General features: G+C 54.7%; 1 protein-coding gene across 2 annotated transcripts in view; it reads right to left on the bottom strand.

Moving 5' to 3' along the window:
- Nucleotides 1–2,599: 2,599 nt before the first annotated feature.
- FAM222A (family with sequence similarity 222 member A) overlaps nucleotides 2,600–25,435 on the bottom strand; it is a 97,251-nt gene continuing 74,415 nt past the window's right edge. For both annotated transcript variants that reach the window (XM_058656478.1, XM_004591924.2), the window contains 2 exons: nucleotides 24,673–24,800; nucleotides 2,600–4,242 (listed from right to left, as the gene is read on the bottom strand). In XM_058656478.1, the coding sequence (XP_058512461.1) occupies nucleotides 2,939–4,242; nucleotides 24,673–24,754 (1,386 nt within the window). In that variant the 5' untranslated portion in view covers nucleotides 24,755–24,800 and the 3' untranslated portion in view covers nucleotides 2,600–2,938. The remainder of the gene's footprint in view (nucleotides 4,243–24,672; nucleotides 24,801–25,435) is intronic.

The raw sequence follows: 25,435 nt of genomic DNA, 5'->3' as shown, positions 1-25,435 counted from the left end.
CCTGGCCAGGGCGGCTGCGAGCTGGGGTCCTAGAGTCAAAACAAGGGAGGCCCACGGGGGTCGAGGGGAGCATGGTAGCTATGGTGGACCCAGGGCTTAAGATGGCGGCCTCTCCCCTCTGCCTCCTCCCTCTGCCGCAGACAGGCAGCTGAGCCGTGGGCTGAGGGCGAGAGCCAGTTGGGCCACCTTTGGTTGCTGGCTGTTTTTGGCCTGCACTGCGCGGCACTGCAGAGCCCAGGGTGGACCCTGACCGCATTGAGCTCTGAGTCCTGCTGCAGTGACAGGGCAGAGGGAGGCCCGAGTAAGAGGGTGGGACTCGGTTTCCCCAACGGGAGACTTGTTGGGGGTGGGAATGGGACCCGTGCTGCGCCCCCTGCCCCGGGGCTGCCTCAGCTGGGCGGCCTTGCTGAGTGATTGCCCTTCAGTGGCTGCAGCTGGAGCAAAGTTCTCACACCTGCCTTGCGCCGAGGGGGCTGACCGCGGAAGCCGTGGCCGGGGTGTTCTCGCAGTGGTGTTTCTGCTCTGAGTTCTGCCCTGCCTGTGTGGTGTTGAGGGTGATTGCATAGAGACGGGGGCTGCTCCCAGAATGGGTACACTGAGGCCCAAGGAGAGGAGTTGGTCGGGGCACACGGGGCATATGTGCTGGGACAGGGCGTGAGCTTCAGCTGGGCTTCCATGCGAGGTCAGGTCTGTGTCCTTGTCCACAGCTCCTGCAGAGCATCACAGGGCTTGGCCCCGGCAGAAGAGGTTGCGACGGTGGGGGAGGGTGTTTCCAGTAAGTTGGTAGGATACACGGACTTAGGTGGCCCAAGCTCCCACACAGAGTTTGGGTAACTCCAGTGGAACCACCTGCGATCTGCTGGGTCCCAGGCCATGGCCCAGCCCTAACCCTAGTCCCTCACACCCTGACGTCCTAGCGCTCACCCTGGGGTGGGGTTGGGGCGGTCTCCTTAGATCCTCTCTCTGTCCCCTTTGGGATTGGACTGGTTCAGGGTCCCTTGGGGTAGCAATGCGTGGAGTGTCACGCAAGTCGAGCATGGTGCAGAGGCCGGACCTGGGTTTCTGGCTGCCGTCTGTGCCCAGTGAGGCAGGGAGCTGCTGCTTGTGTGCACAGCACAGCGCCTCCTCCCGGCCGCCCCCCTCTCACCGAGGGCCGTGTCTCCACTCGCTCCTGCAGCAGGGAAGGATCTGGCTCTTGCTTCCCACACGGTCCCCAATTCCTCCCAGCAGGATTGGGAGGAAGACGTGGGGCCTTCAATTGGTATGTTGCCTGCCCCTGGATCTGCCATTCCAGGCACCAGGGTGGGGCTCTATGCACAGGAGGGAGGCCTGCCCCAGCCTGGGAGGGTCCCCCGGGCGGCCTGATGTCGGGCAGAAGCCAGGGGACAGGAGGAAGCCACATCAGGGCCTTTGTCCCTGTTTTCCTGGGGACTTGCTGCCAGATGATAATCAGGTTGTCCTGAGTGTTCTCTCATCCCCACCCCTAACATGTACGCACCTTGCACAAAGGGACAGTGAGGCTGCAATGAGATTCGGTGCCTAAGCCCAGCAATCAGGGCCCCATCAGGGGGACAGGCAGAGGTGGGTATGTGATGGGCCTGCCCAGGGAGTTGGCTGCTGCCCAGCCACGCTGCTAATGCCAGAACTTGATGCACCCAGGCAGAGAGGAGGAGTTGGCGCACAGAGCAAGTGAGGCAGAGGGGCCTAGGCCGGCTTGCCTCTCTGCCGATCCCTGGCCGTGACCCAGTGGACAAGATCAATGGCAGCGCCCACTAACAGCAACAAACAGCAAAGGCTGTGAGCTCCAGGCGCGGGGTCCTCGTGGGCTCCTGGCCTGCTCCCCTCCTTGGAGGGGACCCAGAAGCAGGTGCACGAAGGAATCCAACAACTGAGAGACCACTGCTTTCCTTTTTTTCTCTCTCTTCATTTTTAAAACAATATAGTGCCGACCGCACTTCTCACAGTAGAATATAATGGTCAATTTTAGTATAAAAAAAACATTCTCAGAGATTTGTAAATGCACTTAGTGCTTGGACAGGCCTTGGAGAGATACAGTACCGCTGCCGGAGCGCCGGGCTGGGGGAGGGGGACCCGCGGGGAACTTGAGGCCTCGGGATGTTCACAGGGGACCCCCGCCTCCCGTGGATGATGTGTGGCTGGCCTGGGCAGGGTAGTTGGCAGCAAAGGAGCTGCAATGGGCTTTGCTCCTCTCACTGCCAACCCAGAAGGCAAAGCACAGCTCCTGTGTGCGGGCTGGAAGCCTGCGGGCCCACTGCGGCCCCTGGGGTGCTGTTGTGCGACTAGGAACACGATGCCCCTGCCTTCAAACGCGGGCAACTATAATAAATATACAAGTCTGGGATGCATGGGGCGTCTCCTTGGACCTGGTGCCTACACACCTGTGCCCAGTGGCCCTGGGAGGGGGCTTGGGAAGGTGTGGAGCGTAGTGGGGTTCTATATGAGAAGGGACTGCGAGTTGGGGAGACCAGGGGGGTTGGGACAGTCTGAGGGGAGCAGTGGGGTCTGGGTGGTGGTCGCCTGCGGACAGTCAGGGTCTCATGACTTCCTAGCGGACGTGACTCTATACCGTCTGCTTTGTCCTGCACCCCAGTGTGGCCCTCGCCCCTCACCCAGGAGACCCGGAGGAACCACCCCTGCCTTGAAGGGGTCTCTCTCCCTGCTGCTGCCAGCCTAGGGAGAGGCGGATCGCAGCAGTGGTGGCCCCTAGACCTTCGCTGGGATGCAGGGGAGGAGGGGCAGGTGCCCTGGTGTGCAAAGTCACCCTGACTTCCCCCACCTGCCAGCGGCAGCAGTGACAAAACACAGCCAGCCTGGCTTCCCTGCGGGCACCTGTGGGCACAGAGCTGGGCTAGGCATCCCTGCTGTGCCTCCCTGCCTCCCGGAGCGCCCTGTCCATGTGGCCACCACTGGGCAGCCCTTATCTGTAGACGGGCAGGCGGATGTGGGCATGTTGGTGGTCGAGCAGCCGGGGCACTGCCACCGTCTCATAGCCCTTGCCAAGCATCTGTTCCTTGATGCAGGGCGGTCGGAGGTCGCTGATGAGATATTCGAGCGACTGCAGGCTGCTACTCAGCACCGATGTGTTGCATGCGCTCTTGCTGGGCAGGCCAGACAGCGCAGCGGCCGGGGGTCCTGCGGCCAGCTCCCGGACAGTCCCTGGCCCCAGCTCGGTCACTGCCGCTGCAGCTGCTGCCACCGCGGCAGGATTGTAGCAGTCACTGGTGGGAGTTACCAGCACGCTGTTCCAGGGGGCAGCAAAGTACTGGCCCACGGTGAAGCCGGCAGGCAGTCCCATGCTGCAGTTGGGTGAGCCGCTGGTCTGCTCATACACCCGTCCCCCGCATGCCTCAGGGGACTTAGCAGTCACCGCGCCACTGCTGCTGCTGTAGGCGCGTAGCGGCTGCGGCGGTGGTGGCGGGGGTGGCTTCTGTGGCCACAGCAGGTAATCCAGGCCACCATCTGTGTACCCTGTGGGCTTGGCCGCCCCAGCCAACGTCAAGGCTGGCGTGGCTCCCTGGCCTAGCTCCGCACCTTTGCGGCAGTCGGGTAGCCCGGCAGCCGCTGAGTAGGCCACGCTGGGGAAGCTAGGCACCGGGCCATGCTTGGCCGGGCTGGGGTGCGGGACGGCCACGCCCTGGCAGGCTGCAGGTGCGGCCCCCGGTGCCTGGCACTGCTGGTTGAGCTGGTAGAGGATGCTGTGGATGGAGGGCAGGTTGGAAGGTGCTAAGGGCAGACCCCGGCCCGGCAGGGGGATGACGGAGGCTGTGGTGGCGGCCGCAGGCAAGCTGGGTGGTGGGACAGGTGCTTCAGGTGGCTTGGGGTAGGCCAAGGGCCCCAGAGTGCTGGGTGCTGGGTAGGGTGCAATGCCCACCTGCACGGTGGCCGGCGACAGCTTGGTCCGCTTGCCCTCAGCGTTCTTGAGCACGCCTTTGGTGGATCCAGCAGGTGCAGCCACACTGGAGGAGGAGGAGGCTGCAGCCTTGACAATGGCCAGCAGGCCCTGGTAGCCAGCTGTGGCATGGTGCGGGTAGGGGCTGTAGCGCTGGCCGCTGGTGTCATAGCCATTGACGGTGCGGCCAAGGTGCTTGTGCTGGGGCACCCGGATGTTAGTGGGGAAGATCTTGACGGACAGTGGGCTGTTGGCCACCTTCTCAGCATAGGCGTCCAGCTCAGCCGGGCTTGGGTAGCGGGAGGAGTGCATGGAGCTGGCCGCCGTCTCGCCTGCAAGGACAAAAGCATAGAATGAGAACAGAACTTGAGGCCACACCTGCCTGGCTCCGTTCAGGAATTCAGGGGCTGTCCCACCCTCCCCTGCTTTCATTCATTTCCCACCACTGCTTCCCAGCTTTGGATTCAGTGCAAACTGCACCCATCATGAACTCAGCCAGCTGTCCCCAAAGGGACATGTGCATAGAGCAGTGGCCAGATCAAGGGACAGGGTCCCCTCCACTGAACACGCCCCCTCCGGGGGGAGAGGAGGACATTTGGTCCCTGGCTGTGGCAGTCCCTGACAGTGCCTGGCCCGCAGCCTACTTGTTCTCTGTTCTTGAAGCCATCTGGGTCATTTGCTGTGGCCATGGAGCTCTGCTGGCCCAGAAGCTCTGGGGCCCTGGGCGGGCTCCCCTCGGCATTGGTCAGAAAAGCTGGTGGTCTGCCCAAGAGGCCTGCCACAGGGTCCCACAGCCTCCAAGGCATTGGTTTCATCTGCCTTTCATGGTTCATTTTTATGCAATTTTTGTTATTTTGTTTTTTTAAGATTCCTTTTTTTTTTTTTTTTTTTTTGGATGGGTAGAATTTACAAAGAGAAGGAAAGAGAAAGATCTTGCATCTGCTGGTTCACTCCCCAAACGGCTGGCAACGGCCAGAGCCGAGCTGATCCAAAGTCAGGAGCTGGGAGCTTTTTCCTGGTCTCCCATGTGGGTACAGGGTTCCAAGGACCTAAGCTATCCTATGTTGCCTTCCCAGGCCACAAACAGGGAGTTGGATGGGCAGTGGAACAGCGAGGACACAAACTGGTGCCCATCTGGGATCCTGGCAGATGCAAGATGAGGATTTAGCCACTAGGCTATCATGCTGGGCCCAAGCATTATTTTTTAAATTATTTTTATTTTTTTGAAAGGGACAGGCCGCTTTTTCATTTGCTGGTTCACTCCCAAAATGGCTGCAACAGGCAAGGCTGGGCCAAGCAAAAGCCAGATGGCAGGTTTCCATCCAGGTCCCCCGTGAGGGTGGCAGGGACCCAGGTGAACTTGCGGCATCACCTGCTTTCTGTCAGGCTGGATAGGAAGCAGAGGATCCAGGAGCTGATCCCATACGTCTTTATGAGACACTGACATCGCAAGTCGAGGCTTAACCCACTCTGCCTTGTTCCCGCTTCTGAAAACGGTGACCACGCTTCAAGCTCGTAGGCTGGCAGATGTGCTGCAGTGTGAAATGGAGCACAGCCCAGACTTGTCACTGGGGAGGTATGGTACCAGTGGGGGCGGGGTGGCTATTGTCCTTGCCCTTGCTGGGTCAAGAGCCCCGTGGTGGGGTGTTACCTCCTACCAGCTGCCTCACCCCTCTTGGCTTCTGCCTGTCACCTACAAGGCCAGAGTGGCAGTCATGCCTTTTGAGGCCTTCCAGGTGACGGGCCCATTGTCCCTGCTGTTCAGGTGCCCGGGTGGCCTGCCACGGGGAGGAGGACCCCTGTGACATCTGTGTGTGCAGCCTGCAGTCTTGGCCAGGAGCCTCAGTTTTCCTGCCTGCAGAACAGGGTGGATGGTCTTATCAGATCTGCAGGGTAGTCCCAAGCAATGATGGGGTCAGGGCCCAGCAGTGCTGGGAGATTGTGACTCCCAGTGGGACTTGGTGGGGGAATGGGGGTCCTTAGCACTCCGTGCCTCAGTTTCCTCCTCTGTAACAGGGTGATTCCGATGTTACCTCCTGGGATACCCAGAGGGCATGACAGTTCATGTGCAGTGGGTGGTGTCAGAAGTTGGTGTTCCGTCAGAGCATCCACATTCGCCTACCTGCTAGGGGCAAGGCCCTTGTGTGCAGGCTGGGGCTGGTGGCAAGGCTGGGGACAGACTGCAACCCTTGAGGGCCCACCATCTCCAGTCCTTGCAGAGCTTATAGCCAACCCAGGGAACATGAAGGTGCAGGCAGTGTGGGGACACAGGGGAGCCCCAAGAGCAGCTGGGGAGCCTTCCAGAAGGAATGGCATTCACCAAGTGCCAAGGCAGTGATGGGGGGTGAAGAGCGAGGAAAGGATGTCCCGGAGAAAGGGTGGGGGGGGGGGGGTGGTGTCCGGATCCTCGTGCAGGGCTCCATGGCACAGCGCTGGTGTCTGGAACACACTGCACTGTTCCAGCCAAGGGACACGCCTGGCGCGGAGGAGGACACCTCTCCCCAACTCAGACTTGTGTAATATCCCCACTCCCAGGACAAGCCTTGCCCGTGGGCACTGGACAGCCAGCGAAGGTTGTAGGTGGAGGGCGGGACAGGGGGCAGGCCTGCATTCCATAAGGAACATGGCTCCCTGCACCTTTGAAGGCCAGCAGGGAGGGAGGGAGAAGGCGGCACAGAGCACCCCGTGCAGGCCAGGCCCACGTCCCTCAGGCCTACCCAGGGCCAGGCATAGGAGCCCTGGCCTCCAGCCCGACCCTGCCTGGGGCAGCCCCCTCCTAAGTGGCCTAAAATAAACTCGGTGTGGAGAATGGAAATGTCACTTTGGCCAGCGGGGGAATCTTTCTCCGAGATTGGATTTAAACTACATTATACGACCAATTTCATGGGCACTTAGCGCCACTCGGAGAGTCCCGCCAAAGAGGGCCCGGCTCTTCATTTACCAGCCGTAAATCAGCAGTTGCTATAATGAGCACAAAAATGTCACTTTTATGCAATTTTACAGATGAACAAAACTGGTGAAATTAACTGTGGTAACCTACTAGAGTCAGCAAAAGCAGCTGCTGGGGAGAAAGAAAAAAACCCCCTTGCCGTGTGTATTTCTGTTCCTCTTCGGCTCTGCCCAAGCAGGGACCTGCCATTGTGGTGTGAACACTCATTTGTCCTCAACCATTATACTTTCCTTCGGAGTTTATCTTGAGTATCCAATGAGCCACCAACTGTGAAAATGATTAAATCTACAAAATCTATCTAATGGATGGAATAAATTAGGTGTTTAAAACCTGCGGCAGCAGCGGCGGTGGCAGGGCCCGTGCCTACTCCTCGCTCATGGGCGGGAGCTGTGTGTGACTCCCATCTAGCCCACGGGGTGCACCCAGAGTGGCCGGGCCGCCGTTGGGTGAGGGCATACGTAGTGTGTGCAGGGCTCTGCTTGGGTGGGAGGGCTCCCTGGCAATATGGACAGGTGGCAGGCACTCTGCAGGCAGAAGTGCCGGAGCCCTGGGAAGCTGCCTTCCCATGAGTCTTTTTCTAACATTTATTTGTTCAGTTGAAAAGTAGATTCAGTGAGTAAGAGATCTTCCATCCACTGGGGTTCACTCCCCAGATGCCCACAACAGCTGGGCCAGGCATCAGGAACATCATCTGGGTCTCTACAAGAAGCCCTTGGACTTGGACCATCGTCGCTGCCTGCCCAAGGCACTGGCAGGAAGAGGTCAGAAGCGTGCCGCAGCTGGGACGCGAACCAGGTCCTTGCCTATGGGACACACATATCTCAAGCATTGGCTTAACCTGCTGTGCCAGGCCTTACTGTGACTGCTGTAGGCATGTCCTCCTCACTGCCCCCACCTCCGATGGATCCACATGCTGGCTTGGTCACTGTGGAGTCAGCTGGGGAATGTGTGGGATGAGTGACGAGGCCGTGGCCAGATGGGCTGTCGGGCCGAGGGCCCCTGCTCGCCTCCAGTCCCTGTGCTGTCCGCTGAGGCCTGTAGAGGTTGCCTTCCAGAAGCTCCCCTCCAGCCCTGCCTCCACCCAGTGTTTTCTGAACCTGTTCTTTTGTGCCAGGCAGAGACAGAGCAGCGACCAAGGCCAACACCAGCAGAAAGCACCGTGGTGCAGGGGTTAGCACATTGATCTAGACGTCTGTGTGCCCTATTGGAGTTCACGTTCCGCCCTCCACTTCCTGTCCTGCCTTCCTGCTAGTGTGCACCCTGCAGGCAGCAGTAGGTTCCCTGCCACCCATGTGAGAGAGCTAGAGGGAGTTCATGGCTCCTGGCTTGGCCTGGCCTAGGCCTCAGCATCTGTGGGCATTTTAAGTAGAAAAAAAAAAGCAAAGCAGGTGGGGTAGCTGTTGGCTGGTTCACAGATTTTTGGACAAAGCCCACACAGATAGTGTCACGTTTCCCTTCACTAACATGGGAACTGGCTCAGAGACCAGAGTGGTGGGACCAAGTGAGGCTGTGGGACTTCAGTGGCCTCCATGGGCATACACCCTCCTGGGATGTGAGTCCTTGAGTCTCAGGCCACATGTGTGTAAACGAGCCCTTAGGAGATGCCAGGTACCAGACCCAGACAGAGCAGGACGCCACCTCCACTGTGCCCAAGCAAACAACACGTGGCTGTTGGAGTCCACTGAGTTTTGGGACAGCTTGACATGGTGCAGAGCAGGGTCTGGGCTGCCCTGAAGGGTGGCAGAGAGGTATGCCCGGCCTGGACATGAAGGTCAGCAGAAAAGGTGGCCTCTGGGGACAGACGGGACCAGGGGAGTGGCTGTGCTAGAGTGGCCAGTAGGTACACAGGACCTGGGGTGTTGGGGATGGTAATAGGAGGTGTGTGTGTGAGGGGGCGATCCTAGGGTCCCCATCAGGACCTGAGAGCTTCCTTAAGAGCCTTCCTAGCTGAAGACAGGCCGTGTCTGCCTAAGCAAAGTGGCGTCAGGCTGGAGCACACAGTGGCCCTCAGTGGGACTCCCTGGGTCACAAGGATGTGGTCCAAGCAGGCTCTGGGAACCAGGGAAGGCTGGGATGCAAGGACACAGGAAGAGGGCTAGGACCAAGGCCTGAAGATGAGAGTGCGCATGCCAGTTGTGACCCACTGTGCCTGTACAGAATTGGAATGGAGGACAGCCAGCTCCTGGGGGTCCTGGGGGTGAACCTCTTGCCACGTGCAATGTGTTTCCAAGCACCGTTTTCCCTCGGCCTCTAGCAGTCCGTAGCTGTCATCAGGGTGGGCAGCCTCAACAGTGCCTGGATTAAGGCTGGGAGTGCATGGCTTGGTTCAAATGCCAACGCTGTGGTAGGCTCACCATGTGGCCTTGGGCACACGGCTGCCCTCTTCTGAGCCTCAGTTTTCTCATGTGAAATAGATCAATGCTGATGCTGGGCAATGTCTGGGTGAGCAGCACAGGGCGGCCCCGCTCAGAGCCTGCCCTCTGTAGGTATCATGCTGGCTCATGGTGATCATTTCCTTGAAGCCCCCTGGCACGCCCCAGCTGTCTGTCAGCCCTGCACTAAGCCCGTTTATGTGAGGTCTGAGCTGCCAGAGTGGCTGCCTGCCAGGCATGCATGCCCCTGGCCATCTAGGCCACCTCTCGTAGGCCAGTAACCACCCCATGCTGCCCTGGGTGGTCTGAACTGCAGCCCTGGGAGGTGAGCCTGAGGTTGCAGAAGAGGATTGAAGATGTCCAAGGGACAGTGCACCCAGTGAGGGGTTGTATGTGCTCAGGCCTAGATGGGCAGACAAGGGGGTGGGATGGGGAGGGGCGGGTCCCTCCCCAGGACTGTTCACATTCAAATCACATTCAAGTGGTGAGTGTCACAAACTGCTAAGCGTACTGGCCTTGTGGGACACCTGCCTCCCAGACCAGAGTGTGAGAGTTTGCTAATGTGTCCTTGGGCAGGGACAGCTGATGGCTCCAGTACTAGGGCCTCTGCCACTCGCTGGGAGACCTGGATGGTGTTCCTGGCTGTGGAGGGCATTTAGCAGATGAGATCTCTTTTCCTTTCAGATAAGAACAGTAAGTTCTAGAAGAGTGAGGCAGCAGACACTGAGCAGGGCCAACCACACACAGCAGGGCTGGCTGTGGCCCACTGGCCGCCAATGGATGACAGAGAAGGGATATAAAAGCCCAGGGCATGCATGTCCCTCCCCTGCCCCCAGCCGTCAGTCCCGGCACCCATCCCTCAGTAGCCTGCATTTCTCTGCTCCTGTGAGTGCGGCTCCAGTGCTCCACCTGTGCTGAACAGCCAAGCCCACGCTTGCTGGCAGGGGCCCTGGTCTGTCCAAGCATGGTGTCCGGGACAGGGCCTGTGGTTTCATTCGGTGCTGGGCTGCACTGCAGTGGCTGGTGTGCAGTTGGAATTTGCACCGTGTACTGGTTATACCCAGTCAGGCAGTGTGCTGGTGGCCCTATGTGTGTATGTGCTGGCGGCTCCGTGGCTTGCAGTCTGTGCCCCTCCAGGTCTCAGGTGCGAGACCCACCCCACCCTATGCTGTGGCTATGGCTGGCCTGTCCCCTGGGCTAGAGGAGATGGGGAGGGACCCCTCAGGGCAAACCCTGTTCTTCTTGACTGCCCAACATCTCTGTGAATGTGTGGACCCTTCCCTCCCCTGCTCTGCAGGCACCTTTGCCCGTTTGGTCCCTGGTCAGAGATGCCCAGTGGCTCCAGGGGTATCTGGCAAACCCAGGACCGGAGTGTGCAAAAGCCAAGGAACTGGCCCTGGCTGTGCCTGTGGCTGCCATTAAATTAATGTTATGGGCCTTTTATAGGTGCATTAAATAGAGTTATGAACGAGTGTAATAAGCCAATTAAGACCAGCCCTAGGAGCGGCTAAAAATGGTGCCACAGGGAAGGCAGGGACAGACCTGGCTGCCACCTCCACCTTCCAGAAACTGCGGGGTGGGCAGGGGATACAGAGCCGAGTGAAGCCAGGACTCAGGTGCGGTCAGGGCCAGCTCTGCCCCCTGCTCTGGGCAACCCCTGGGCAGGCCACTTGTGTGTGCCTTGGCGTGGACACATAGTGGGTCATGTGATGTCACGGGAGGATGCCGGCCCATTAGACATTGCTCTGTTCAACACAGGAGGGAGGCCTGGGACGGGTTGCTTGAGAGAGAGAGGCAGGCACGCTCTGCAGAATGAAGTACATCCTAGGGCTGGCCTCATTGTACAGAGAAGCAGACTGAGACTCTGAGAGGCTGTGCTGCTGCTCATGTTCTTGGGACTGGGGGGCGGTCACCAGCAGGCTTGGGACTGGGTTCCACAGTTCCAGGATACCGCTTGGGTCATCCCACGAGCCCTCTTGTTGTAGACACGGAATGGGACCGGCTGACCCCAAGGAGAGGCTCCTGGAAGTCATTTTTGTGACTGGGACTCAGAATTGCCTGTTAAGGATCAGGGACTCACAAAGGGGTATTAGCTGGGTGCAATGTGGGAGGGGAGGGGCGTCCAGGTCTTGAGGAGGACAGTGTGGGGGCCCTGTCTGCGGGCAGGAGCAGACGTGTGCAGCGCTCCCCTCCACATTTGTGATCCTGCCCTTAGAGGTGGCACTCTTCAGAATGCTCAATGAACATGACACTAATCAGCCAGTGACACCAGCAGAATCCCTAAAGATGTGGCCCAGAAGGGGTGGGGGGAGGGCAGCAGGGCCAAGGCACGCACAGTCGTTCTCTGGCTGCCCCTGGGGGCTGCAGGGGTAGCAGAGTGGCCCCTTCCTGGCCCAGCCCAGTATCTGGAGCAAGGCTCTTTGTGGTCAAACTCAGCTCTAAGTCCTGATACCCCAACTGCCTGCCAGGGGACCTTAGGGAAGGGACCACAGCTGTCTGGCCTGTCTCCCCTGGGGGTGGGGTGAAGATTCAGTGATGCAGTGCAGGTTCCATGACTTGGGGGTGCCCCCTGTGTCTTAGCCACAGCTTCTCATGACGGCTTCCGGTTCTCGCCTTCCAGCCATACTCCCTTCCTCCGTGTCTCACCCCTGCCGTCTGTGCAGATCCCGCCCAGCCTGTGCTTAGAGTGGTAGGGCCGGGGTCCGTGCTGTGGGCTTGTCCTCTTTTAGAAATTTTTTTAAAATTTATTTTTATTGGAAAGGCAGATTTAGAGAGGAGGAGGGGGACAGAGACTTCCATCTGTTGATTCACTGCTCAAATGGCCAAAGCCGATCCGAAGCCAGGAGCCCCCTCTGGGTCTCCCCAGGTTTTTGGGCCATCCTGTGCTGCTTTCCTAGGCCTCGAGAGGTGGAGCAGCTGGGACACAAACCGGTGCCCATATGGGATGCCAGCACTTACAGGTAGCGCATTAGTCAGTTGAGCCATTGTGTTAGCTTCTTGGTTTGTTTTTCTTGTTTTCAATGATACCTGTTGCTAAGTCCCAGTGACCTAACCTCATCTCTTCCTTCACAGAGGTCTTTCATTCCGGAGGGCCTTCCTATCCAGGCTGACTAACTCGCCGTCACCTGCTTCAAGGAACAGTGTGGTGTTGCTTTCTATGTGGCGGCTTTACACCGCCTGTGACGCTTGGTCTATGTGGTACAAGCTAGGGCCCTTGTGGCCACGTGGGGGTGCTTTCAAAAGGTGATGGAAAGTGGAATTCAAGGCTTATTGGATGAAAAACAAGGTTGGCATCCATGTGCAGGCTTTTCATCAAGTGTTCTCATAGACCTGCGCACGCACACACTTCAACATTAGTTGCAGTAAAATAAACTTTGAATTACACTTTCTTCTCTATTAGAAAGTCAAATCCACAGAGAGGGGAGACAGAGGAAGTCTTCCATCTACTGGTTCACTCCTCAAGTGGCCGCAATGTCTGGAGCTGAGCTGATCCACGGGTGCAGGGTCCCAAGGCTTTGGGCCATCCTCTGCTGTTTTCCCAGGCCACAAGCAGGGAGCTGGCTGAGAAGTGGAGTGGCTGGGACATAAACTGGCACCATATGGGATGCCGGTGTGTGCAAGGTGAGGACTTTAGCCACTAGGCTACCACATCAGGCCCCATTACCCAAGCTTTTTTTTTTTTTTAAATAAAGACGTATTTATTTTTATTGGAAAGTCAGATTTAAAGAGAAGGACAGACAGAGAAGATGATCTTCCATCCACTGGTTCTCTCCCTAAGTGACTGCAACAGCCAGAGCTAAGCCAATCCGAAGCCAGGAGCCAGAAGCTTTTCCAGGTCTCCCACGTGGGTGCAGGGTCCCAAGGCTTTGGACCATCCTCTAGGCTACCATGTCACCTCCTCCCAGCCCCAAGCTTTTTATAAAGTCCTCTTGTACCAAGGTCAGTGAGCACACACAAAGGTGGACAGGAGCTGTAGTTATTAGAAATACAATCCAGGCCTGGCGGCGTGGCCTAGTGGCTAAGGTCCTCACCTTGAAAGCCCCGGGATCCCATGTGGGCGCCGGTTCTGATCCCGGCAGCTCCACTTCCCGTCCAGCTCCCTGCTTGTGGCCTGGGAAGGCGGTTGAGGACGGCCCAATGCATTGGGACGCTGCACCCACGTGGGAGACCCGGAGGAGGTTCCAGGTTCCCGGCTTCGGATTGGCGCGCACCGGCCCATTGCGGCTCACTTGGGGAGTGGATCATCGGACGGGGGGCTCTTCCTCTCTGTCTCTCCTCCTCTGTGTGTATCTGGCTGTAATAGAATGAATAAATCTTTAAAAAAAAAAATACAATCCAGAACCACAAGCGGGACCGGTGCTGTGGTGCAGTGGCTTAAACTGCCACCACTGTCATCGTGTGTGAATGCTGGTTCAAGTCTCAGTGGCTCCACCATTTTCTTCTGTTTATTTGTTTTATCTGAAAAGCAGAGTCACAGAAAGGAAGGAGAGAGAGGAACCTGCTGGTTCATTCCCCAGATGGCTGCAACAGAAGCCAGGACCTTCATCCAGGTGCCCCACAAGGGTGTAGGAGCCCAAGCATTCGGGCCGCCTTCCACTGCTTTCCCAGGCCAGCAGCAGGGAGCTGATTTGGAATGAAGCAGCCAGACTCAAACCCCTGCTCCACAAGATGGCCTGAGTACGTGCGGCCTGCCACTCATGTGGATGACCTAGATGGAATTCCAGGCTCTAGACTCCAGCCTGGCTCCGCCCCAGCTATTGCAGCCATTTGGGGAGTAAACCAGCAGATGGAAGAGCTCCGTCTCTCCTTTTTAAGATTTTTTTTTATTGGGCCCAGCATGGTGGCCTAGCAGTTAAAGTCCTCTCCTTGAACGTGCTGAGATCCCATATGGGATCCTGCACCTGCACGGGAGACCTGGAAGAGCTCCTGGCTTCGGTTTGGCTCAGCTCCAGCCACTGCAGTCACTTAGGGAGTGAATCATCGGACAGAAGATCTTCCTCTCTGTCTCTCCTTCTCTCTGTATATCTGACTTTGCAATAAAAATAAATAAAAATAAGTCTTAAAAAATTAGCGTTAGTGAAAGAAGCTAGTTTTAAAGGGCCATGTACTCCCTGAGTCCATGTCTGTGAGATGTCAAGGTTGGCAGCTTCATTAGGGACGCCAAGCAGGTTAGTGGTTGCCTGGGGCTGACAGAAGTGGGAGAAGCAGCCAGTGACTACAGGGATGAGAAGCTAATGAACTCGGCAGTGGTGACACTGGCTGGACCCTGTGAACAAGCTGGTATGTAGCCCAAGATCAATGCATGACCTGGTTGGTGTGAGTGTTGGTCTCAGGGCACCCCATTGTACACCTGCTCATAGGGTACTGCATGCCCATCCGTGTCGGTGTGGCCACGGCTTCCTTTGCAGAGTTGGGAGGTCGACCAGTCGTCCTATTGACTGCATGGAGCCACCTGTCCTGTTTGTAAACTGTTATTATAGTGGACCGCAGGTGCGTCTGTGTGTTGAACAGCTCTCCAGGTTACCTCACTGGTCTGACTTGCATGGATTTTCCTATGCAAATAGTTCAAGTCCTCTGTAGTCCTCAGATCTGCTCATGTGCTTTCCTGTCTCTGGGAGCTGCCTAGGACCCGTCTACAGTGCACTGGAGTAGCGATTTGCATCTCAGTGTCATCTTCTGCTGTTTGGGGGCTCTACGATGGAGGAGGAAGTAAGAGCCCCCTCCCTTTGTGGTTATCCGTGAAATCACCCTGGGGCAGAACACTCAGCCGGCCCCGCCCCTTTCTCAGGCTCTGTGCTCATGGGGGGTTGGCACCAGGCCTCCCCCATCCTGCAGGCTGTGCTGAGCCACGTAATTGAATCTGCTGCTCAGCCAGAGATTTGGTTTTAATTTTATTGGAATCTTCAATTGCTTTGTTTCTTCCGTCCTCCAGTGTCCATGTGGGTGGAAGCGGCAGCACCTGTGGGGGGTGGAAGCGGTGGATGGTGGAGACGGCGCCTTTAGGGGGATGCTGGGGTTTTTTCCTTAGCCCTGCAAAGCTTCCCATCTGGGAAGATGGGCAGGGGGCATCTTGTCGTCATGTTGGGGTGGTGGATTCCTCCACCCTCCTCAGCCTGCATCCGTGCCCACAAGGCAGGCCTGGCTGGAATCCCCAACCTCTCTGCGGCTCTCTGCCCAATCTGTGTTTTTAGCAGCACATGACTTGAAGCCAAATATTTACCATAAGCAGCTGAGGTAAACAGGTGTCTGTCCCAGAGGTGGCCAGGACTGGTGTGGGCTCCCAGGGCTCTGGCCAGTTGGAAATGGCCCCCCAAATCTTAGGCCTGAAGTGGGGAGGGGAATGCACGAAGCTTTCTTTTTGTGTGTGCTCCCTGGGGAATAGGCTGTGCCAGCTGGTTGCTGGGCTCTCCGACTGCTGCATGGTTCCCCTGCCCTGCCAGGCCTGGGATCCCAGAGTAGTGAGCTGCACTTGTTCCCGGTTTGCTGGGGGACCTGCCTCATCCAGGGCCTCATTCCCTGGGCCTGCTGGGTCAGGGCTGCTTCCTCACCTGGGCAGGGCAGTACAGCACAAGGCTGGGGGTCTCGGTTCTGGCAGGGGGCAACAGGGACAAGAAGTGGCCACGGCCCATGCATCCTGGTCAGGGGGCAGAGGTCAGGAGGCTTCTTGGCGAAGTGTCCGGCCATGCGCCCAGAGCAGGGTGCCCAATTGAATTTGCTTATCTCCCTTCCTGCCTCTTTCCTGTGCTCTTCAATTACAGGCAGCGTCAGTGTCTCTGCCAATAATTGTAGAGACGTCCAAGGATCCGAGTGGGCAGGGGAAGCGGGGCGCACGAGGCGGCCCTCCTCGCCCTCGCTTCCAGCTTTGGAGCAGGAAGGAAGCAGCGGCCCAGGGTAAGTAGGCTGCTCCCCACACAGTAGTGGTGAAAGCTCCAAAGTGCACAGACCCTCTGAGTCCACGACACAGAGATGTTGCCTGCAGCACAGTTCAGGAGACAGACTAGACACCCCCTAAATGGCCCTCAACAAAGGAACCCTTCAACGTGTGATCCTTTGTGTGCTGCAGGCGAGGCACCTGCCAGCCCCTTGAAGAAACAAAAAGATGCAGCCTGGCAGTGGCGACTGGATAGGGCTGCAGGAAGCGGCAGACCTCAAAGAGGGGGTGGCAGTGCAGACAGGGAGCACAGCCTGAGGTGCAAAATGTGTCACCCCCTTACCTGCAGCAGGGTGAGCAACAAGAACCCACGCAGGCAAGCCACGTTTGCAGCAGCTGCGGGGCCATCCTGTGCTCCTGCGTGAGCACACGGAGCTCTGGGACCTCCAGCAGGCATCACGGCACAGCAAGGTTAAGCTGCTGCTTGGGATGCCCACAGCTCACATCACTGGTTCAAGTCCCAGCTAAGCCACTTTGAATCCCATTTCCTGCCAACGGCCTGGGAAGGCAGCAGCAGGTGGCTCAAGTACTGGGGCCCGACACCCAAATGGGAGACGTGGTTGGAACTTCACATTCCTGGCTCTGGCCCAGTGTAGCCCTGGCTGTTGTGAGCAAATGGAAAATGAACCAGTAAATGGAAAAGCACTTTCTCTTCCTCCTCTCCTCTGTTACTCAGATAAATCTTTTTAAAATTTTAAAAAGAAAAGCAATCTTTATTGCAAAGTCAAATATACAGAGAGGAGGAGAGACAGAGGAAGATCTTCTGTCTAATGATTCATTCCCCAAGTGACTGCAACAGCTAGAGCTGACCCAATTTGAAGCCAGGAGCTCTTCCAGGTTTCAAGGTGTAGGTCCCAAGGCTTTGGGCCATCCTCAACTGCTTTCCCAGGCCACAAGCAGGGAGCTGGATGGGAAGTAGAGCTGCCAGGATTAGAACTGGCACCCATATGGGATCCCGGCATGTGCAAGGTGAGGACTTTAGCCGCTAGGCCACCATGCTGGGGCCTGTTACTTTGCTTTTCAAATGATTGACACTCTGGGTCCCAAGAAGACTCCCATTTAGCTCAGGGTAAGTTCTTAGCCTATCCCCAACCTGAGTTGGGGAAGACGCTCCCTCCAAAGGTGAATAGATCAAAGATGTGGGAGCAAGGCCACGCAGAATGAACAAAACCCACTGCTCCCCCTCAAGTGCACAGCCTTTAAGGGACGGAGTTACCATTTCATCGGAAGGCAAAACAAAGGGAATTGTAGCAGTGTCTGAAAAGCAAACTCACGAAGCGGATACGCAGGAAAACCTTTCAAAACCCAAGGGGAACTGTTAAGAGTTTCAAAAAGTTCAGGAAAAACAAAATTGGAAGATACGTAAATCCAGGTGCAAAAATGGCTTGAAATCCACATTTTCCAAAATGCAGTTTGGAGGCACCATGCATGCATGGATTTCAACATCTATTTTTCAAGATTTACTCTATTTTTAGAAAGACAGAGTCACACAGAGAGAAGGTCAGACCTTCTGTCTTCTGGTTCACTCCCCAAATAGCCAGAGACGGAGCTCCTTTTGGGTCTGCCATGTGGGTGCAGGGGCCCAAGCACTTGAGCCGACGTCTGCACATTCCCAGGCCATGAGCAGGAGGTTGGACAAGAAGTGGAGCAGCTGGGACACAGATGTAGCTACATGGGATGCCAACCTTGCAGGCACAAGTTTAACATGATATGCCACAGCACTGGCTCCTCAAAATTTTTTTTCTACACCAAAATAAACAACTAACTTTCCGTGAGCTTTCTGAAGGAGCTTTGTAGAGGGCACCCATAAGAAAGCAAAGGTGCTGGGTGGGCAGGGGGTCTGGTGGGACACCTGAGGCTCGGGTTAGAGCACCTGGCTGGAGCCCCAGCTATTTGGCTTTTGATGTAGCTTCCTGCTGACACATACCTTAGGGAGGCAGCCAGGGTCTCTGCCACCCATATGGGAAGCCTGGATGGAGGTCCAGGCCTTTTAGCCTGGCCCGGCCTGGCCCAGGCTGTCACAAGCATTTGGGCAGTGAACCTGTGGATGGAAGATCTGTCTCTTTCAAATACAAGGAGAAAATAATATTCCAAAGGTGGTATTAAGAACACAGGAATTGAGAAAACAAAAAAGGTTTAGGAAAGATCACTAAGGCAGACAGGCAGAGTGGGGGAATGTATCCTGACCAGAAGCAGCCTGGCTCCAGGTCAGCATCATGCTGCTGAAGACACAATCGTAGCAGTTAGCAAGGTCTGGGAATGCCAGACCCTGGCTCACCTCAGGTTGTCTTTAAGACTGACTAATTTCAGGCCCAGCATGATAGCGTAACGGCTAAAGTCCTCACCTTGAACGTGCTGGGATCCCATACGGTTGCTGGTTCTAATCCCCGTGGCTCCACTTCCCATCCAGCTCCCTGCTTGTGGCCTGGGAAAGCAGTTGAGGACGGCCCAAAGCCTTGGGACCTGCACCTGCGTGGGAGACCCAGAAGAAGCTCCTGGGAGCAAACGGAAGATCTTCCTCTCTGTATATCTGCCTTTCCAACAAATAAATAAATAAAAAGACTAATTTCAAAGGAAAAAGAGAGGGAGATTGTCTGGCTGGTGCAGGCACTCAATCCTGCTCTCCCAGCTGGGTGGCAGGGACCCAGGCACCTGAGCAGGAAGCTGAATCAGCAAGGCTCTCCAGTGTGGGTGGTGGTTTAAGCCACCACACTACAACACCCATCCCAGCCCCATCCCAGGTGTTGTTAACAAGAGTGGATCCCCCACTCCAGAAGACAAGGAATGAGGTAGAGAAGAGATGGTGACGCTGATCCTGTTATCTGGAAGATGGGAATGGCAACAAATGCAGGCTTCCTGGAGCGACAGCAGGAGAGCCCAGAGGAGCCGGGGGAAGCGGGAAGCGGTGTCAGCAAGTTGATGTCCTCACCTCTAACAGCGGCAGTCCAAAGGCAACAAGTTTGTAGCAGCTAATATGAGAGTTAGAAAAACAAACAAACAAACAAACAAACAAACCATGAAGTAGAAGGCTCAGTGCGATAGCCTTGTGACTAAATTCTCACCTCACATGCGCCAGAATCCCCTATGGGCACTGGTTCATGTCCTGACTGCTCCACTTCCCATTCAGCTCCCTGCTTGTGGCCTGGGAAAACAGTAGAGGATGGCCCAAAAACTTGGGACCCTGCACCTGCATGTGGGAGCTCCTGGCTCCAGATCAGCTCAGCTCCAGCCATTTTCATTTGGGGAGTAAATCAGAGAATGAAAGAACTTCCTCACTCTCCTCCTCCTCTCTGTATATCTGTCTTTCCAATGAAAATAAATCTTAAGAGCTTACTTTGTAATTTTTTTAAATATGCACTAAATGTCATAGTTTTGTCTTATAGAAAGCAAGTGTCCTAGAGTAGAGTAATATCAGGGGTTAAAGTCAAACCACTAAAACAAGAACCACTCCCACTTGCTTGTGATTAACAGGAACAGGGACTCCAGACACACAGTGGAAGACTTTAAGAGCCACCCCAACAAAGACAAAATAACTGAATGAAAACTAGACATCTGTCATGTCAATAAATGTAAACAGGCTAAACTCTCCTGTTCAAAGAAATTTTAAAAAGGTGTTCTGATTGGCTTACAAAGCCTAAACCAACTGTGCAGGACATGAGCTATATGTACTTAAAAGTAACCCAAAAACTGAAGTATAAGAACTGATCAAAGGTTTCGAGAACAATGTGAAATACAAAAAGCAAAGGTTACCATTATAACAAATGAAACTGAACCCTGGTCAAAAAGTATTAAGGTGCTAATCTCTCTGCATGACATAAAATTGTGTCACCATTCCCAAGACCGAAGTTATAGGGTTCTATGAAAAAAAAGACTGCACCCCATTAGCAGTGAGTGTCTAACTCCTTTCTCCATACTCAATCTGGAAGTAAAGACACGTGTCTACCCTACTGGACCCTCATAAGCTGGCCCTTCTAAACGATGTACACCTAACTCTCGTACACAGAGCCAAACCTTTTCCACACACATAAAGCATACCACAGACTATCACAGAAAAACCTAAGCTCCAAAGAAACGCAAATAGATATAATTCCCTGACCATAGTGTAAAGACAACACGGGGCCAGTGTTGTGTGCAACAGATTAAGCCATTTAGCAGACACTGCCCCCTATATGAACGTCAGTTCTAGTCCTCACTGTTCCACCTTCAATCCAGCTGCCCCACTCACGTGCCTGGGAAAGCACCGATGGTCCAAGTGCTTGGACTCCACCCAAATGGGAGACCCAGACAGGGTTGTCAGCCTGTCCCAGGCCTTGACGCTGGGGGAATGAACCAGTAGATGGAAGATCTCTTTCTCTCCCTCCCTCTTTTTTAAAGATTTATTTTTCACTGGTAAGGCATATATACAGAGAGAACGAGAGACAGAAAGATCTTCTATCCACTGGTTCATTCCCCAAGTGGCTGCAACAGCTGGAGCTGAACTGATCTGAAACTTGGGAGCCAGGAGCTAGGAGCCTTCTCGGGGTCTCCCATGTGGGTACAGGGTCCCCAGGCTTTGAGCTATCCTCTACCACTTTCCCAGGCTATAAGCAAGGGGCTGGATGGGAAGTGGAGCAGCCGGTACACAAACCAGTGCCCATATGGGATCCCAGCACTTGAAGGGGGTAGGATTAGCCAGCTTAGCCAGCTTAGCCATTGCACCTGGCCCAGATCATGGAGTTTTAAGGACACTTGAGTATAGAGAAAAAGGAAAACCTCACTATTTTTAAAGATTTCTTTCTTTTGAACAGCAGAGTTTCAGCGAGCGAGAGAGAGGAGAGAAAGGTCTCCTGTATACTAATTCTCTCTCCAAACAGCTGCAATGGCCAAAGCTAGGCCAGAGCAAAGCCAGGGGCTGCATCTGGGTGGAGCAGCCAGGACATGAGCTGGTGTCCGTAGGGGTCATCAACCTCACAGGCACCAACTTAACCCGCTACGCCACAGCATCAGCTGTAAGCCTCCGTTTTTTCTTTAAGAGGCAAGTCTAACAACAGAAACAACCCCAAAACGGAGATCTTTCCAAAAAGAGAAAACTAAAGACTCTCGGGACTGGCATGGTGATTCAACAGGCTAATCCTCCGCCTGAAGCACTGGCATTCTGCCTGCGTGCTGATTCAAGTCCAAGCTGCTCCACTTCCCATCCAGCTCCCTGCTGATGGTCTGGGAAAACAAACACAGCTGTGGGACAAGGGACCCTGCACCTGACTGGGAGACCCAGAAGAAGCTCCTCGCTTCAGATTTCAGATCGGCTTAGCTCCGGCCGCTGTGGCTACTTGGGGGAGTGAACCAGCAGGTGGAAGATCCTTCTCTGTGTGTCCCCTTCTCTCTGTAAATCTGCCTTTCAAGTAAAAAAATTTTTAAAAATGAAAGTGTCTCACAATGCAACCACACTAAGAATCCAAAGGCAGTATGAAATCCCATCCAGCAGCGTGTTATAAAGGAACACGCAGCATGACCTGGTGGGGCTCAACAAGGAACCCAAGGATGGTGTAATGTTGAGAAATCCATTATTATCATCGACTCATACCTATTAAAGGGAAAAATCACGATCATTGCATAAACAAGTCATTTGGCAAAGCTGAGTTTTCATTCTGGATTTTTAAAATCCTTAACATAACACAGGAACGGGTGGAGACTGAACCCACTGAGACGCACCCTCCAGCCAGCATTTCCCTAATGGTGAAACCTTGATGCTACAAAGAAATGTCTACCACTGTGTGTTTTTCTACTGTTCCAGGGATAAGAGCCAACTCTATTACATAAAACAAAGAAATTAAGGTACAAGACGAAACAGAAGGTAAAAATTACCATTTGCAAACAGTGTAATGGTATATTACTGCAAAGCCCAAGAGGTGAAATTGTAAAAGCATTACACTCAGTAAAAGACTTCTGGAGGGTCTGGCGCGGTAGCCTAGTGGCTGAAGTCCTCACCTTGCATGCACTGAAATCCAATATGGGCGCTGGTTCTAATCCCGGCTGTTCCACTTTCTTTCCAGCTCCCTGCTTGTGGCCTGGGAAAAGCAGTAGAGGGTAGCCCAAAGCTTTGGGACCCTGTACCTACGTGGGAGACCCAGAAGACACTCCTGGCTTCGGATTGACTCAGCTCAGGTTGTTGTGGCCACTTGGGAAGTGAACCAGTGGTTAAAAGATCTGTCTGTCTCTCCTCCTCTCTGTATAGCTGCCTTTCCAATAAAAAAAATAACAATAAAGCTTTAGAAAAAATAGGAATAGGGCCCGGCATGCTAGCCTAGTGGCTAAAGTCCTCAGCTTGCACATACCGGGATCCCATATGGGCGCAGATTCTAATCCCAGCGACCCCACTTCCCATCCAGTTCCCTGCTTGCGGCCTGGGAAGGCAGTCGAGGTGGCCCAAAACTTAGGACCTGCACCCACATAGGAGACCCAGATGAAGCTCCAGGCTCCTGGCTTTGGATTGGCGCAGAACAGACCATTGTGGTCACTTGGGGAGTGAATCATCAGAAGATCTTCCTCTCTGTCTCTTCTCTCTGTATATCTGACTTTGCAATAAATATAAAAAAAAATAGCAATAAAAGACTTCAGGAAGGTGGCAGAAGGTGACGGCCTTCATATTGACAACCTCTATTTGTAGAAGCAAAGACTTCACTATTCCAGATGTAAAGCTCCCGCCACATGCACGAGGTAAGTGAAGCCACTGTGAAAACAGCCTGAGGGACACACGACAGTGAGCAGAGAAAGGCCCCCAAGGGAGCCGGCATCCTGGCACAGTGGGTCGAGCGGCTGCCTGTGATGCCAACATCCCATGTGAGTGCTGCTGCCAGTCCTGGCCGCTCCACCACTTCTGATCCAGCTCCTTGCTGATGTGCCAGGGAAGGTGGCAGGGACCCAGGCATGCAGGCCGTCCACTTCCAGGACAGGGCAGACCTGGATCTTGGCCCAGCCCGGCCCAGCCTTGGCCCTTACAACCATGTGGGGAAGAATCAGCATGTGGAAGTGCTGTCTCTGCATATATATATATATATATATATATATATATATATATATACAAATATACATATACATACATACATAATATATATATGGATATATTATGGATATATACTTTTTTTTCTTAAAAAGGTACATCAAGGCCGGTGCCATGGCATAGCAAACTAAACTTCCACCTGCAACACTGGCATCCCATGCGGGTGCTGGTTCAAATCATGCCTACTGCACTTCCCAGGCAGCCCCCCTTTGATGTGCCTGGGAAGACAAAGGAAGATGGCCCAGGTCCTTGTGTCCCTATACCCGTGTAGGGGACCAGGAAGAAGCTCCTGGCTCCTGCCTTTGGACTGGCCCAGGTCTGCCCCTTTGGGACATGAACCAGCAGGCAGAAATTTGTCTCTCCCCTATTAACTCTGCCTTTCAAATAAAAGTAAATAAATAGAAAAAAACAAATAAAAAGGCACATTATGTTCTTGGAGGTAGAAGTGTATCATAAACATGTCAGATCTGAAGTCATCTATGAATGCAATGCCAGTAAAAAAACAAATCGGATTTTCTTTGTTTTTGTTTTTCCTGTGGTGACTCTGTTGTTCACACAGGAAAGTCTATGAAACAGCCATGGACATTCAGGGTGGCAGGAGGGGGTCACCCGAGACAATGAGCCCCAGAAATATCACAATGTGCCATCCACCTGCTGCCACCTGGGCAGACCAGAACAACAGGCTCCCGCGCTCAGGCATCCATCGTTAGCCAAGGTCAGACTGGGGACTGTGGGGAGGAGGAAGGAGCAGGTGTGTGTATGGGGGAGTAGGATGGTCAGACCAACTGTCCACATGCCAACACCAACTGAATTTTACACTTCCAGTGACAAATGATACGTGAATTCTCTCAGGGAAGCGGCCAGCGTTTTCAGTGCATTCTAACACTACAAGTGGTTACAATACTGCAGCATGCCTCCCCCTGCCTGGCAGTGCCCTGAGACCCCAGAACACTGCAGCAGACATGTACCCGAGTCCACACCTCCCACTCACTCCGCACCAGCTGTCAGGATCAAAGATCATGCAGATTTTTTTTTTTTTTTTAAATCTCAAAACTAAGAAACCTTGAGAGCCCTCTCTTTAAAAAAAAAAATCTTGGTGTCCTGAGTGAGGACATTCCTAGCAAAGACATAAAATCCAGAAGCCATAAAAGGAAACACAAATGTCACTTCTCCAAGAGAATTCCTTCAGGGCAGAGTGAAAAACAAATGACCCAGCAGGGAAACACCCCGAGGTCCAAGGTCTGGTATATACAAACAACTCCTACCAGCCAAGAAAAACCAAGACAACCATTGAATCAAAAAACACAAGGGGCCATGGAGATGAGATTACTCAAAGGAAAAAAAAAAAAAAAAAAAAAAACAGCTCAAACCAACACTCTGGGCAGGGGGTCCTCTGCCCCAACCCTTAAGGCCTGCGGTGGGTCCAGGCACCCAAAGGAGACCCGAGGGGGTGGGGGCGAGGCCACTCACACTTGCGCAGCTCCAGGCTCTTGCTTGGGCAGGCCAGGTGCTGGCCCGGCGGGTTCTGGGTCCTCTGCAGGCAGGCAAGCATGGCGGAGCTGGGGGCCCACGGCGGGGCACGCGTGGCAGCAGGGTCCCTGGGAGGAAGGAGACAAGGTGGTGGTCAACAGACGCTCTTCTGGAGCAGAAGAGGAGCAGACACAGGAGCAGACAGACACCTCCCCTCCCAACCTCCTGTATCTGTCAGATACGGAGCCCCGGGCCCCAAAGTAGCCAGCACCTATGGGGGTGCTCTCTGCACTCTGGCAAACCTGGCCCAGCATGTGTCCTTGCTGACCAAGCGGGAAGGTAGGACCACCACCACAACCTGAACAAGGGGGTCAGCACCCTGGTGTCCACAAACCAACTCATATCCATTGCCCCAGAACCCACTCTCCTGCCAAGACCACTGCAGGAGTCCCTGCTGGGGAGAGACCACCGTGACAGGGCGGGGCCTTTCCTGCCAGCCCCCTCCCCACCCCATTAAGGGACAGGCTTGTCCTCACATAAGTGCAGCCCCTGGATACCCCATATGTGCCCCTACCCCTGGCACCGCAGCCCTACCTCCTCCGGGACCACCCCCCAGCTCCCGAGCAGCCACTCGGGGCCACCTCCATCCTCATGTGCATTTGCAAAATGAAGGAGAAGAAGGAAGGGTGGGGGGAGGGAGGTGTGTGTTGAAGGGGAAGAAAGGGAAGTTATTTAATACTAAACAGGTGTCTGGAGCCCTAAA

This window comes from Ochotona princeps, chromosome 29, assembly GCF_030435755.1.
Source record: "Ochotona princeps isolate mOchPri1 chromosome 29, mOchPri1.hap1, whole genome shotgun sequence".
Classification (NCBI taxonomy): Eukaryota; Metazoa; Chordata; class Mammalia; order Lagomorpha; family Ochotonidae; genus Ochotona; species Ochotona princeps.
This window is presented reverse-complemented; position numbering and strand designations above follow the sequence as displayed.